This window comes from Eleginops maclovinus, chromosome 19 (genome assembly GCF_036324505.1).
Source record: "Eleginops maclovinus isolate JMC-PN-2008 ecotype Puerto Natales chromosome 19, JC_Emac_rtc_rv5, whole genome shotgun sequence".
Classification (NCBI taxonomy): Eukaryota; Metazoa; Chordata; class Actinopteri; order Perciformes; family Eleginopidae; genus Eleginops; species Eleginops maclovinus.
In genome coordinates this window covers 6424591-6440452 of record NC_086367.1, presented here as the reverse complement: position 1 = coordinate 6440452, position 15862 = coordinate 6424591, and the positions used below count along the sequence as shown (strand labels likewise).

Genomic DNA, 15862 nt, shown 5'->3' with positions numbered 1-15862 from the left:
TTGGGTGCTTACTTCTGGCGACTGCATTTACATGTCAAAAATGTATGAAGTGTTGTTAATATGTGGAGAGTATCTTGTGGAACAAGACGTGTATATAAAGCTTATTTTCTGCTATGATTCAAACTCTAAAGGACAAATCCCATTGGCTTTCTGTCCAGAACTCCATGTGATGGTAACTTCTGGGTCGGCCTTTACTGTAAAAATAAGGGAACACTCCTGCACTCTATATACTCACAGTGTGTGATATTTTAAGATTATTGTGCACAATTAGGACTATTTGTGCCATCAGCTTTGAAATATCTCTGCTAAAGCATTTGTGCACTGAGGGTTTGACCTCTAATATGACAGTCTGACAATATTTTTTAGCATTTATACAAACTTTCAACAAGACGAAACCATAAGCAGAAAAACACCCACTTTGTCCTCGTTAAAGACAAGATGGTGGTTTTACAGAGCCTGTGCTGGACGATGATACTTTCACAACAGATTCACGAGCTGGCACTTCTCTGCCATATATTCAGCAGTGGACACTGATAAAAATACATTTAAATTCTCCACAGTCTTCCCCTCAGTTTGCCTCCAGTAAGACCCAGTGGTGGCCGGCAGGGCTTGTGGTAATGATGATGGTGGGAACTGGATACCTTGTGGCTAGAAACCAGAGCAGGTCACTGTACACCGTGATAAAATTCCCAAATCCACACGCCAACTTTCCCCTTTGCCTCCTCCTCCACTTTTCCACTCCTTTCCTCCTCTGCTTCTCCCTCTCTCCTCTGCTTTCATTCCCCTCTACTTTCCTTGATATCTGATCCGGCGGAGACACTCAGGTTACAGTTTTTACAGCTTAGCCAGCCCCGCGCTGTATACATTCCTTTCTCCACTGTTTCTTAGCCCACTCTCTGCAGCCCTCTCATATCCCCTCCATGCCCACTCCTCCGTGTCCTTGATTACTCACCGGGGCTTATTTTACCGTGGCACACATTAAGCAGCCAGATGAAGGAAACACTGTCGGACTGGATGATCCCTCACAAGGGCACATTGTGTGTCTGTCTGTGTGTTTTGGTCTGAAATATTGAGGATGAGAGACGAAACTGGGTCCTTTTGTTCTGAACACTTGATAGAGCAAAATCGAAGAGTTTTCTGCAGGAATTCGATACTTTTAACTTATTATTATGGCACATACTGTTAGTTAGGAGCCACTTGTAATGCTGCATTCAGATTTTCACGCAAATTTGCAACTAATGCTTCCAACCAGTGACCTTAATCAGATCAGATACATGTATATTTGTTTGACAACTTATTAACTCCTGTAATTTCACACTAACAATGAAGGTATTGAAAGAGAAGCTGCAGCTGTTTTTCATGCATCTGTGGATCGCTGTTTTCCTAAATTAAATCTGTAGACAGCCGCTTTTGTGTGTGTGTGTGTGTGTGTGTGTGTGTGTGTGTGTGTGTGTGTGTGTGTGTGTGTGTGTGTGTGTGTGTGTGTGTGTGTGTGTGTGTGTGTGTGTGTGTGTGTGTGTGTGTGTGTGTGTGTGTGCAATAGGATATGATATTCAAGGTTATGTAATGAGCTACAATCAAACTTGTTTAGCCTTTGAAAGTGTTTTGACACCTTAACCACATCTGCTTCTTCATTCAGTCGCTTCTCCCTGGTATGGACGGAGATAAAGCAGTTGTTGTGGGGAGAGGTGTTTTTCACCAACAATAAAACTGTGTTTTTGACTGACATATCTATGGAAAAAAATCAACAAGCTACAGCTATTTTCATTTTGTCAGATATATCTGAGTAACTGAGGATTTGAAATTGCAATGTCAAGATTATTCTGGCCAAAATATTTGAGATTTGGTATGTTATTCTGATTATATACTGTTTAAAATGTGCTTACTTAAATTGGCACACAAACAGATTGGAAGCACAGGAGATTTACAATTCTTAGGAAATAAATATATTTTGTTGCATCACAGAAAGGACAGATTTTAAGTAAACATAATTTTAAGGAAAATAAATAAAGGATTGTATGAGTTTTCCTGCCTTGAGTAAATCAGGCTCTACTTTTTCCACTTTTCTACCATGACAGATGAAAGCTTCTTAATGTCACTCATGTGAGGATATTCATAGTTATCCAGATCATTTAAATTCCCAACAATCAACTTACTTAGTGTTATAATAATATCCTACATCGTCTCAACCCTAAGTACATCTTCATAGTCCCAACTCACAGCCATGACTGATAACCGTAGCTACATTGTGCTTACAAATCAAAAAGACACATTAGGCTGCTTTATCAAACTAAATGTTTAACTGACATGTTAAAAACATATTGTGAAATCTGTCAATTCCCTGAACCCTGAATGATGACCCACGTCAAACAGCATCTATCATAAACCCGCAAATAAAACACCATATCTGACTGACATCACATAATAACTCTGTCTATCTGATGAATTACCACAGGAGACATTTAATAGATTTTCACAGTCCAAATAGATTTATGGTAATATTTAGCTCTGAAAAAAATTAGCAAATAAAACCGTGGACAGACAAGATTGTGTTTAAACGATGCTCATAAAGACTCCATTCATTCTCAATGCTCCACTGAGATTACTACAAGTGCTCTCCTGATAAGAAATAAGGAAATGTCTCCATGGAGAGACCCTGGCCGACTCCATTCCCCTCCCACCCCCTCTTTACCACCACCACCCTGCATCCCCGCCTCCTGTCATCAAGACCAGACAACACTAGGATTTCTTTTAAAACTGAGGATCGTAAACCTTTTTTTTCAATTATCAGGAAAAATTTGCAGTTCGTGCTGTTATTGAAAGAAACTCCCTTTTTGTATCAGTCTGAATGTTTATAAGTGTGCAATCAAATAAAATTCCTCAAATTCAGTAGATTACACTGCTAAAAAATGTATTCAAATCATCTTATAATGTTACTGCATGATCCTTTATTTCTCTATGTTAACCACCAACAAAGCATCTATTGTCAGCAATACAAGAAGTGGTACACTAACGCGCCTGGTATTTTGGAGAGGTCTCAATGCTGAAATAAAAAAGGCTTCTTTATCCCAGGGTTGTTTCAGGACTCGCTCAGAGGCAGCACCCTCGCGTCTCTCTCTGACAGCCTAAAAACCCTCATTTTCACAATTATTCTCCCCCACGTGATCACCTGCAGGTCCACCCGTAATAGGGCAAATGTGTCTCCGGCCAAATGTGTACAAACAATGAGGAGATGAAGACAAAGCGGACACACATCCTTCCTTCCTCCCTCTCTCTCTCTCTCTCTCTCTCTCTCTCTCTCACACACACACACACACACACACACACACACACACACACACACACACACACACACACACACACACACACACACACACACGGAGCACTTTCTTTCTCCACAATGAACTGCACAGCTCAGAGCTCAAAATATCACAATATGCACCAAAAATGTAAATAAAAAAAGAAACAAGGTGTGGGTGAATATTGGGGATAGGCTGACTGGAGACAATGTGCTCCTGTCGAGTGCGTAAAGCTCACAGACGCACATCTGGATTACGCCTCTGGCCACACACACACACACACACACACACACACACACACACACACACACACACACACACACACACACACACACACACACACATAAACAAAAACACACACGCAGCGTGGAAATGCGTGCGTGCCCCCCCATTGATTTATCCTAATTATGCACATTGGTCTGCTCTCCGTTGTGCCGTAGTGTAACAGTATTAATAGTAATAGTAGAGGCACTGTTGACGCCTTCACTGACGCACTGGATTTTCCATTAACTCCATGAAAGGCAGGCAGGGCAACACAAACGGATAAATGATGGCATGAGGGCGACACACTGTATTCCTCATTGATTCCAAACTTACTACAGGAGCGGTGAATGGGTGCCGCATCCAATTGTGCGAGGCGATTAATACTGCCGCTGCTCATGCTGCCATTCAGCGTCACAATAGAACTTGGGTATTAAAAAATAAATCATAAATCAAAGTTTCACTATCATGCAGCCTATAGCACTTGAGTGTATTCCCACAGAGGTGCAAGCACTCCACGCGTAATCACATGCAAGTGTGCACAGAGCCTGTTTACCTTCATCTCTTCATTTATTTCCCTTTTCACCGGGTGCGCTGGCTTTCGGCTTCTTTTATTTTCCGGAGGTCTGCCCTCTTTTTCCATCTCTGCCATGTTCCCTCTGAGATACTTCTGTCAATATTTGCGGTTGAGGAGGGGGGGTGAGGAGGGGGGTGAGAGAAGAGAGGCAGCTGTTTACAGTCTCCAGACGGCGAATGTCTTGCAGCTTTTCAGCGGCCCGCGTGACGCTGCTGGTGATGCCGCCGAGGGCTTGCGGTGCCCGGCTAAGTCAGCCATCTTCTGCCCGTATCCTCCACGGTCCATGCGCCAGTGGTGAGCCGCCTCTGTGAGTCAAAGGAGAGGTTGAGTGAGGGGAAAAAACGAGACAGGGGGAGGGGCGTGCGCTGAAACATTATATGACGCGTTGGTGATCAGAGGGGGGCTATTTCTTCTCGCTTTCCCATGGAGTGCAATCAGAGCAGTCACATCCACTTAACGTTGCTCCCTATGGTGGGGGGCTGTAAGCAGCAAACAGGTGCCCACACACTCTGCAGTCCCATTTGTTCTTCAGGGGAGGCTAACCCACTGGTTAAAATACAATCTTGTGTTTCTTTTAGTTTCTTTACAGGTTTAGACACAAACTCAAGTTGAAGTTCCAGAGAGTGAGCCTTAAAGACCTCATGACACCTAGAGACTACCTTTTTTTATTTAGTCTAAAATAACTTTTATTTTCGATTTGAAATACATAATTGTGATAAATATGCCCGGTTCTCTGTTATTTTCGAAATTTGTACGCAAGCCACTGAAATCCACAGGCCAGTGTCTTGACAACGTTCCAACATAAAGATGACGTATGCTCCGGAACGCTTTTAGACCTGATTGCACCTGCTGCCACCCTTGACCTTGATCATTTCTAGTCACAGTAAGTCGTACTCGCAGTTTTAGCATCTTTAAAGTTTTGTTCTTAATATTTTTGTTGAGAACATGCCTGAGCGGTGTGTTGCAGCGTATTGTTCAAACACCAGGGAGAACGGTTTTACCCTTCATCGGTTTCCGAAAGACCCTGCTTTGTGTGAACTCTGGACGCAACAAGTTTGTAGGACAAGAGCTGGTCCGAAAGGAACAGTATGGAAGCCAAGCTCGTCGTCTGTACTTTGCTCAGCGCATTTTGAAGAGGAGTGCTACGACTCGATCCCCGCTCTGAAGGAGCAGCTTGGTATTGATGTTCGTCTGAAGAAGGTTTTGCTGCCCAATTCGGTTCCGCGTATATTTCATCGAGGGACAAGCTCGAGGTTAGCCCCGGGGGCGAACGGCGACGTCAAGAGCCGGAGGTCTCATGCTCTGGAGAAAAGGCAGAGATTGGAGGTACGTACCTTCTTATTTTGGACTATATTTTAATAATGGAAGGGAAATGAAATGCAAAGGAATGAGTGTTTGGCACTGTGTAAACAGCTTGCGGTGGTTCTTCATAGTTGAAGTTGGCGCTAGCTCTGAACACTTCAGCTCAGCTGGCTACTAGTGCTAAGTGCTTTAGCTATTCAGCTAAGTTCACCTCAGAGTGTTAGCAAAAAGTCAAGTCTCAAGTGTTTGTTTTAGGTTTGCGGTAGCGTTTTTTTCCCCCTCCAACTCACGCTAAATCTTGTGATTTATTTATTTATGTTTCAGGTACTACAGGAATGCCAGTCTGAGTATGTTGCTGAAGAGGAAAGCGATGACTTTCCTGACGGGGACCCATCTACTGATGTAAGTTTTCGGAAAGCGTTCAGGTCAACTAAGTTACTGACTAAAGATTTTATTTGACTAACTACACACAGCATTACAGTATATCAAGTGCCAGTGCCCCCTCTCTCAGACCTTCACCCTCACCATCTCCAGAGGTGTTAAAAGTAAAAGTACTTTTGTGGTGTAATTACAACAGTAGCACATATAACATAACCGTTACACCATTTACTCCATTGTACCTAACTAGATAGATGGACTGTCATTACTGAAAAACACTAAAAACCTAACAAGGACCCACCACAAACTCAATTCAACCAGTGCAGAATCAGCTGATTGTAAGACAAATACACTGGTCTACTTTTTACTAGGTTACCTGTGTTGGAAGGAAACTCTATTTTTTAGTTTTTTTTTTAACTTTTACACACACACACATATGTATACACACATTTATTTATTTACTTACTTATTTATTCAGGTGAATTCAACAGAAGATCAGCACAGTGACTTTTCCGTTCAAGTGTGTCTGAGGCCACCAACAAGGACGGTGGCTATGCAGTTCAAAGGAAGGGGACGGACTAAAGGTATTTTATCATTTATGTACGTATTTTAGCCAAACAGATGTCCGGGGAAACGGGTCTTTTCAGCATTGCATCTTGTGTAGATAGATACATCACTAATGACAATCCTTTTCTATGTCAAACATCTATTTTCACATCTACACAAGAATGTTGGAAAAACTATCTGTCTTAGGAAAAGACTATTTTACAATCTACAAATTTACTAGTGCGAGCAAGCTTCACAAAAAGTTGTGTGTATTGAATGAAGATTTCCTTCAAGCTGACACTGATTTCTATATACTAAACATTGTTTTTTCCCCAGGTGTGCAGGCTACTACATCAATGGTCACTGTTGGGACTCAGACTGAGGATGACTGCTTTTGCTTTCACAACACCGACAACTCAACCTCTTGTGGCTCTGACTCAGATGACAACATGTCGACAGATGATCCCGACTACAAGCTGCCGTCCTCTGATGATTCAGCTGAAGAGAGTCCTGAACACAATACTCCACCAGTGCCGCCACCTGAGGCGCCAGCAGGTAGCGTTTTTCTTGTGTTCTGGGAATGCCTGGTGACGCTGTTGTCAACATGGTGCAGCTGTGGACTTTGTGGGAGCAGGTCACTGTCCTGGCAGTGTAAAGAAGTAGGAACACAGTTGCAGGTCACCATCCAGTGCGGGGGATGTGGGAACCAAGGACTATGGAACAGTCAACCTTTCTTCGGCAGAACAGCAGCTGGGAATGTGTTGTTGTCCGCTGCCATTCTCTTCAGTGGGGCCACTGTCACCAAGGTGCTGCGTGTCCTATCCAGATTGGGCGTTGCTGTGATGTCGGAAAGATCGTTCTTCAGACATCAGGACCAGGTGCTTTTCAAAGCTGTGAAGCGAGTTTGGGGCGAGCAGCAGTTTGCCATGCTCTGTCTGCTACAGGCAGAAGGGGAACCCATCGTGTGTGGTGGTGACGGGCGTGCCGACACCCCAGGGCATTGCGCTAAGTACGGCACCTACTCAACAATGGAGCTCCGGAAAACAGCTGTTATTGACGTACAACTTGTACAGGTACATTTCAGATGTATTATGCCTCTATGTGAGTCCTGCCCAGTATAGAAAACACACTCTTCTGTCGTAGTAAGGACAATTTTATACTAGTCAATGTTATGCTCATCAAAATCTCCTGCTTTTTATGTTTTAGAGCAATGAGGTTGGAGGGTCCTACCACATGGAGAAAGTGGGACTGCAGCGATCCCTTGAGAAAGTCCAGGGCTTTGTGGATGTCGGAACTCTCGTGACAGACAGACACATAGGCATCAACATGATGATTAGAGAGGACCATCCAGACATCACGCACCAGTTTGACATATGGCATGTAGCCAAGAGTAAGTGCAACATGTTTAAACCTGTTTAATGTAATTTTTAAGAGAGACTTGAAGCACTACCTTGACATTCCTTTTTGAAAGATATGATTTTTTGGGTTTGGACAAATTTTATGTGTGAAATCCTTGTGTGTGTGGAGGACAGGGCCTATTTCAGGCTATTACAGGCTGTTCATGTATCTAAAAAGGGTTTTAGTTATGCCCTTGGAGTCAAGACCTTCAAGCAGTACATTAGATTTCTATTTATTTATTCATCTACACATGTTTACTCAGGTGTCAAGAAGAAGCTGCAGAGCCTTGGACAAACTAGAGGTTGCCAGGACCTCAAACCCTGGGTGGGAAGTATTATAAACCATCTGTACTGGTCCGTGGTCTCGACGCCTCCTGGCAGTGGACAACTTGTGGTGGACAAATGGACATCAGTCATCGATCACATCCACAACAGGCACACCGGGTTCGAGGGACTGTTCTCTTCTTGTGCGCACGGAGTCCTGGAAGGCAGGGAACAGCGTAAACCGTGGCTGAGTTGTCGTTAGTATACTCCTAATGTTTATTTTACAGAGATTGTGATCACAGTATCATGTTGCATCATGTTGCATAATTTACATGTATTTTGTACAATGTTCTTCAGATACGAAGGTGTCTATTGAAGTGGAGAAGATCATCCGGAACAAGAGGCTGTGTGCAGATATACAACGCCTGTCCCCGTCACACCAGACATCCTACCTCGAAGCATTCCATAGCGTGATTACCCACTTTGCGCCAAAGATGTGCCACTTTTCATACAAAGGGATGGAGAGCAGGTAATCAAAGAAATATTCCGTGAAACATTCTTTTAGGACATTATTACATTCTATTACATTACACTTGCCAGACGCTTTTATCCAGAGCGACTTACAATCGAGGACAAAATCACAGCTTGCAACATTTGCAGTGCACAGGAAATGTACATGTCCTGAAGTGGTTTTGTAGGCAAGGGTCAGGGCCTTGTGCCTGGTTTGGGCAGCCACTGTTAGGCAGTGCAACCTGATAAATAGAGGGGTAACATGGGCTCTTTTGGGTTGACTTGTTTATGTTTCGCTGTTAAGAATGGTCATCTTGTTCCTGATTATTCTGTTTGTGTTCTGTTCTTAGAGGGATCCTGGCTGCTTTGCATTTCAACGAGAATGCCAACAGGGAGCAGCGGAGCAGACACGATGGCGAGATGATGTTCAACCTGCGGTATCCAAAGTATAAGAAGGGCGGCTACATTGTGAGGAAAGTCTTACAGGAGCCATCTTTTGGTAAGCATAATAGAAAGTTGATTGCAGATATGATTTGTATTTTGAGATGTACATAGTCGTGTGTCATATCTATGGTTGGATTAATTTGAACCTTGTCCCATATTCCTCTGCAACAGGCTATGCTGAAGAGCTGATGCGGATGGTGGAGGCCATGTGTCGAGGTGAGGACTACAACGGTGATGACTTTGACATCCCAGACCCGTCCCCTGTTACAGAGCCACTCAATGCATCATTCGAAAAGCCGGATAAGAGGGCAGCAGTCAATGCACATATGACCCGCTTTAGCATTACAAATAACACCTAAATGTACACATGAGAACCGGACTGAATGGAATAAACACAAACTTAATTTCATCTTTGCCGTGAGTGCTTTGATTTACTGTGTTGGGAACCTCCTGCTCCATCCTCACCTTGGTGTTCTGAAAAGTGTCATTACAGGGTGTGTAGTATGTCTGTGTTGCTACAGTTTTCCCCCTTATCCATGTGGGCTTGTATTGCATTGTCCCTGAAGTACAGCACATCTTAGACACCGTATGATCAAAAATATCAGCTACCCTTCCATGGTGAAGGTGTAAATTGATTTGCTAGGCCTATTTGTTGTAAGCTGTTGTAAGTTGTAAAAATGAAGACACATTCATGTGAAGCCAGAGGTATCATGTATTGACATTCATTTTCATGTATTTACAAACTCATGTATTTAAACTAAAAAAACAAAATTAACAAGTTAACAGCATACATGTATCATCACGGGCTGTTGGTGTCCTGGAACCCCCTGTAATCAATGGAGGGAAAAGTTCTCCGGATACACCACACCACACAGGAAGGTATGGGGACCCTGACATGTCTTCCCAGGTACTCGTAGCACCATCGCACAAACTGTCTGTATCCAGTGTACCTCTTCCACCTAAAAGTTGAAAGAAAATCAGAAGAAAAACACAGGTGTTTTAGATGTAGGCCTAGGCCTACTGTAACCTACATGACAGTTCGTTTTACGCATACATTTACGTCATTGGTGATATCAAATCATACAATTCCTACTAGTCCATACAAATGATTTTACAATAGGATTGTATACTCACTCGTTTCCCTCTACATCCCCGTATTCTTGCCGATAGTGGAAATGTGCGGTGCGCAGAACATGCAGATTCAGACAAACTGGCTCAAAGCCAGAATGTTCTGTGATGCAGCGGGTGTCTGCTCCCTCCTCCTCTCTCCTCTCGCACACTCTTGACTGTTCGCGGCAGCACACCGACTCCACTACCAGTGGCATTGGCTCACATCTCCCACAAGAACACCTAAAATATAACAGATAAAGGCAAGGGGCTTGAAACAATCTTACAATTGTCACAGAACTTTACAAAGTGTCAATGTCATGGGTTGATTCGCGTGAAAAGCCGACGTAGAACTAGCCTAATCGCGGAAGGATGGCCACTGGTCAGGAGCTAGGTTATAGCATAGGCTACTACTGGGTTATAGCATAGGCTACTGTATGAGTATGACGCAGGGCAAACTAATATAGTAGACCTAATTGGTATTTTCATCGCTCTCAAAAAAAATAACATAACTAAATAAAGATTAAGACTATGACAAGCACCGGGAAACAACAATGGCCCTTTGCGATCTGTAGGCTAGTAATGGTGACTATTTGGCTAATTCTGGGAGGTGAGGAGGCAGACTGCACACACACATGCTCGCTGGTGCAAACGCTGGTTGTGGTGGATATTACAAAGTACAATATCTTACGGAGTGTTCATTGTCAGAAAAGTGAACAAGAAGGAAGTTACCATTCCACGTGCTGTAGTCTGCCAAAATCCATAGGCATCCGACCGTCTGCCACAGCAGCACCACCAACAGCGCCTTCTGCCTCGCCATCCGAACTTTCCGTAGAACCCTGTGGCTCCAACTCATCCAAGTATGGCTCGTATCTATAGGGCATAACGCCCCTCACATTGTCCTCCAGCATTGGGTCGGACTCTGCCACTTCGAAAAATGTGTCAGGATCCGAGGATGAATCGGAGTTGTCAGAATCCATGTTGTTGACAGGTGTCAGGATAGTCGTGAGTGACAGGTGGGATAGTGTCTTGACCAAGGAGCCGTTCCGGAGTGTACGTCATAGGTCATGTGACTGACTAATAGGAAGGTCGGTAGCAGATCGCAAAAATCGCACTTTTAAAAGGCCGTACAAACTCAATTTCTCTATCATAATGATTAAAACCAACTTCAAGTGACTATTTTGTATGTGTACTTTCAATGTGTGTATGTATATTACTTTATTTTCCACGTGTCATGAGGTCTTTCACTAGAAAAAGATGTAACCTTGCTCAATGAATACTTAACCTCCAAAATGATCATCTGTATATCCGTGTTTCACCTGCTGTTACCTTGAATTTTTGAAAAGACCTTTGTTTTATCGCATTCCTTAACGTTGAATGAATAATCCAACACATTCTTTTGAATTGAAGTAAAGGGGGCTGTGTTTCACAGCGACACATTTATATAAAAACCTTTGTTTTCAAACTCTGACACAAATTGCATGATATAATCAGAATATAATTTATCCAGTTGTACGCTCACCGCTTTCCAAACACATGTGTTTTTGCTCAATTGTTAGTCTTTCAGACATTTCTAACCCGTCCAAATTTTGCGAGTGAAGGTCTATTGAAAATGCAGTTGAATGGATAAAAGAGACATGGATGCTCTGGCCCAGTTCGAGAGTTTGTTAATGGATATTATCACTGAAGTTTATAATGTCCTTCAACTACCTGAATTCATTGAAGAATTTGCTCTTGTTTTTGGGTTCTTCCCTCATACCAGAGAAAAGATTTCTTGAAGATTTCAAGGGAACACAGGTGTTTATTGGGGGGGCGGGGGGTAGATTATACAGCGGCCAACAGGTGAAAATAGCTAAAAAGTCCAAAAACATTTCCATTAGGAGAAACGTGCTGCAATTTCAAAAACAATGCAAATATAAAAACAAACAAATGTGCTGAAACACATGCAAAAGAAGATACATCTTCACCAACTTCACAAAACATGCCAGGGTTTACTAAAAGCTCTGAATAAACGAAAGACTGCAAATAAAGAATGCTGCAAGAAGCTCAAAACACAACAGAAACGGGGACACTACAAAGTAATGCTCATAGCGACTGGAGCTCTTGTTGTATCCGGGGATTATAAATTTGGCCAACTGTCACAGTCACAGTTTTATTGGCTTAATTTAACAATGTGGTCGCATGATTCCTTCTGATTATATTGCAGATGTGCTCTAAGCTAGCGAGCAAACGTAGCTAACATAGTCATTTCTAATATACTGACAAAACACAATTATGAAACAGACTTACTCTACCAACAGTGACAGTGACAGTTGGCCAACTTTAATATTCCTGAATGGCATCTTTTTTTTTAAACTGCAGGGCGTTATCCTTAATGGAAATGATTTGGGCCATCGTTAAAGTATACCTTTAAAAAGACAGTGGTCAGTATGTCAGTGAGAGTTGCAGGGATTAAAAGCCAAGCGATGTTTGTCTTCCGGTAAGAAATGTTTTTGATGAAAACAGGAGCATCTACAGAGGTGCTTGATGATCACAGTATTCTCAACTGAGTAAAACACACTGTGTATGTCCAATGGGGTTAAAGGTTAAACACTCAATTTCATAAAACATGGGATCCATTTACTCATTATGTGAGTATGTTGCCTGGCCTGGAACTGTAGCTATATGCTGTCATTGTCCATGTGCTGTTGATCTGTCCTATTCATGTTGGAATATGAGATGCCTTTTTATTTTTGTTTTGTTTGGTTTTGTGTTTTTATTTTTTTATCAGTATTTATTTATTTATTTTATTATTGTTTCCCTTATGTCTGTCTAGTAGCGTGTCGTGAGAGATGTCTGTTGTTAGTGTAACTATATGTTATACAACTGTGAAAATGTAATCTGATATCTGTTTAAAGTCACCATAAATAAAGTGGGGAAACAAAAGAAAGGTTAAACACTCTCTCATAGGAACAAAGGGAACATTTTATAATAATGCATAAAATATCAAAAGATTCCAGTAATCCTCAGAGTGTTGCTTCTTCTGCATCAGGTTGTTCCCTCAGGCAGCAGCATGTTAGGCACACGTTTTTTCTAGGTGTCTGAAGTATTTGCAAGAATCTCAAGGTTCAGTTATCAGACTTTTAAGGGAATAGAGTAATTAAGGGTAGCAAACATACTGTAGGTCAGATTCAAACCCAAGATTAACCCATTTTCAGCCTTGAAGTGGTTTTGTAACTTGTTAGATTTGCAACACATTTCCAAAGAACTGCTCCAACAGTCTAACGGTTTCAAGAAATGACAGCTCTAAAACTGATTTGCAATGTTTTTTCTATAGGAACTTATCCCTTCAAGTCTAAAGTTAAAGCACAATTAGCCATGTGTTGCCACAGTTACTCTTTTTTATATAATTTTGGTTTCCTTTTGTAGTCTATGTAATTTGGACCAATCATGTTTGAGTGTCCATTGGTTGACCGATTTTTCTTCTAATCCATATGCAGATATCTGTTTAAATAAACTAAGCTTAGGAAAGAGCTCAACTCCAACTCCGTTTTTGCATTTTAAGTTGCTAATCGTCCTTTAAACAAAGACCTGTACACAAAAAAAATTATTTGGTCTGTTAATACCAGTGTCGTAAATTACAGTAAAACCGATAGCTGAAGAAATACAAGATAGTAGATAATTACAATGCGTCTACAAATGTTTTGTTGATCCAGATTTCCACATACCTCTTCCATAGAAAAACATCGAATGAACCAATGCATGCTGTAGGACTTCTCACAGCAGACGCTTCAGAAAGCACAGGTGTGATTGATTATGTTGATGCAGGGTCGTCGTTAACTCAATTAGTTTCACCTGTGTGTTTCCTGCTAAGTGTAATAGCTGCTGTGTAAAAGATACTCACAAACAGTATAAGGGAGTAACTGGTTACATATAACATTAATTCAATTACAAAACTAATTTTTGTAAGTTTCAGTTAGTGAGAAGAGCTTAATAAGTGTAAGAATATAACATGAATTCTGTGTTCAATCCTAATCCAGTTTGTATTGAATAACTGTTTTAAAGAAATTGACAATAATTAGTGTTGAGCACTGTTATAATGGTTTACACTGCTGGGTTTAGGTTTATTTTTGTAAGACTTTTCAGCTTTATTGTCCTGTAAAACATTGTTAAAATAAGAATCTGAATGCATTTAATAAGTAACGAAAACTTTACTTTTTTATACGGGGAACTAATAATACGTTTTTTTCAAAAGTAACCATCCCAATGCGTAGCATACACATGGCCACATATAAATATGTCCACATGTGCATATAGGTTTTTACCATAATGTGACAGTTCAGTTACAGCATGATGGTTTACAGTGGGTTTTCTCAGCTACGGCCACTCATAGGGTCATTATTGGTATATAAAACAGTTGCAGATATAAAAATCTTGAGGGAATAAATAAACCTGTTTCATGTGTGTGCTACATGCTGTCCCCTGACTTGAGCTGGAATGACAATGAGTCGGCAGGTGAAAAAAGTGCCGGGGGGATGCTGCTCATGGCATTGTGACACCCATGTAAGCCGGAAAATCGGCGGAAACAGAATCAGTGAACCGTGGTGCAGGGTCAGGGGGAGATGACTTGTGTGGTGGCCTACAGTGCTGCTCTTGTCATGCTTTGCAAACCAGAAGCTCACCTGAACAACAACACTCAAAATGTGTGTGATATTTGCTGCAATGTTTTTGCTATACCTAAATGGTTGTAGCATGTTACGGTGCTCTGAATCAGGATGGATTATTAACAAGTTAAAATGCAGTTTGCAGATAATACATGGATATACTGTATGTGAGTTTGTTTTGTAATCCATAAAGCAAGTTGTCCTTGACAGACTTTCGGTCCAGTCCAGTAATAAGTACATTGTGGAGGATTCAATGAAAGCATTGTTAAACCTAAGGCTGCTGAGGCACTACTCTATCAAATTGGTGAACTGTTATATTGTATTACATGAACTGAAACATGAGTTGGTTCTTTTCCCCAAAAATGTTAACACTTTGGCTTAGCATAATTTATTTTCATCTGGAAGTCGTTTAATTTGAAATCTCAGCATTTGAGTTACATAAAATCCAATTTGTGGTTTGTTTTCTGACACTGGCCACAATATAAACATATAACAGGACGGGACTTCAGATTCTATCCAAAAGTGTTTCCACATTGGTGTAAAGTATGTTTTTGATTCTCAGCAATTGGACTTAATAGGAAACATGCACACAAAATGTCAGTGATGTTTCAGTGTCAAATAAATGAAGAACGCACTGTAAGGCAGAACTGTCTGTTAATCTGTCAAGAATAAGACGAAGATATCAGAATAAATCCATAACATTACATTAAGGGGTCTCTCCCACAATAATCGTCAAACATGCATCAGATCACAGATCAGTTCTGCCCTCATGCAACAAACAAAAACATCCACAGCAAATGGAAAACAGATGGGCATCAGATTACTGACATAGGTTGTGTAAGACTGTTAGAAGAATAGTGCTTGAACTGAACTCTTATATTCTATCTCTGTCCTGGACAGATGTTTTTTCATCAGCTAATCTTAGAATTTGGAGCCTTTATCTTTATTATAGAAAACTTAAAGTAATTATCTTTCTGTCAGAATTTAGTGTTTTTGTGTCACAGTTACTGGTTCAAACCAGAGGTGGAAAAAGTGTGTTTCTGTAATTACATAGCTGGTGGACAGTGAAAACAGGTGTTAATCAACTGTAACATTTTACATTTCAGAAGTGTCACTTTGTACATTTTATACTTT

At 41.3% G+C, this 15862-nt stretch overlaps 3 protein-coding genes across 3 annotated transcripts in view; 1 reads left to right on the top strand and 2 right to left on the bottom strand.

The window, feature by feature from the left end:
* Nucleotides 1–4212, bottom strand: part of sobpa (sine oculis binding protein homolog (Drosophila) a) — a 33974-nt gene extending 29762 nt beyond the window's left edge. Inside the window, 1 exon segment of the mRNA XM_063908872.1 lies at nucleotides 4117–4212. Coding sequence (XP_063764942.1) covers nucleotides 4117–4212 — 96 coding nt within the window.
* Nucleotides 4213–4769: 557 nt separating this feature from the next.
* Nucleotides 4770–9387, top strand: LOC134881493 (uncharacterized). Its single transcript, XM_063908877.1, has 9 exons — nucleotides 4770–5463; nucleotides 5764–5841; nucleotides 6296–6401; nucleotides 6700–7436; nucleotides 7570–7753; nucleotides 8024–8281; nucleotides 8382–8553; nucleotides 8885–9033; nucleotides 9150–9387. The coding sequence occupies exons 1-9, from the start codon at nucleotides 5083–5085 to the stop codon at nucleotides 9335–9337; spliced, it is 2253 nt and encodes a 750-aa protein (XP_063764947.1). The 5' UTR covers nucleotides 4770–5082; the 3' UTR covers nucleotides 9338–9387.
* Nucleotides 9149–11324, bottom strand: LOC134881509 (uncharacterized). Its single transcript, XM_063908900.1, has 3 exons — nucleotides 10818–11324; nucleotides 10113–10328; nucleotides 9149–9937 (listed from the first exon to the last, which is right to left on the bottom strand). Exons 1-3 carry the CDS (start codon nucleotides 11063–11065, stop codon nucleotides 9778–9780), a joined length of 624 nt encoding a protein of 207 aa, XP_063764970.1. The 5' UTR covers nucleotides 11066–11324; the 3' UTR covers nucleotides 9149–9777.
* Between the last annotated feature and the right edge of the window lie 4538 nt (nucleotides 11325–15862).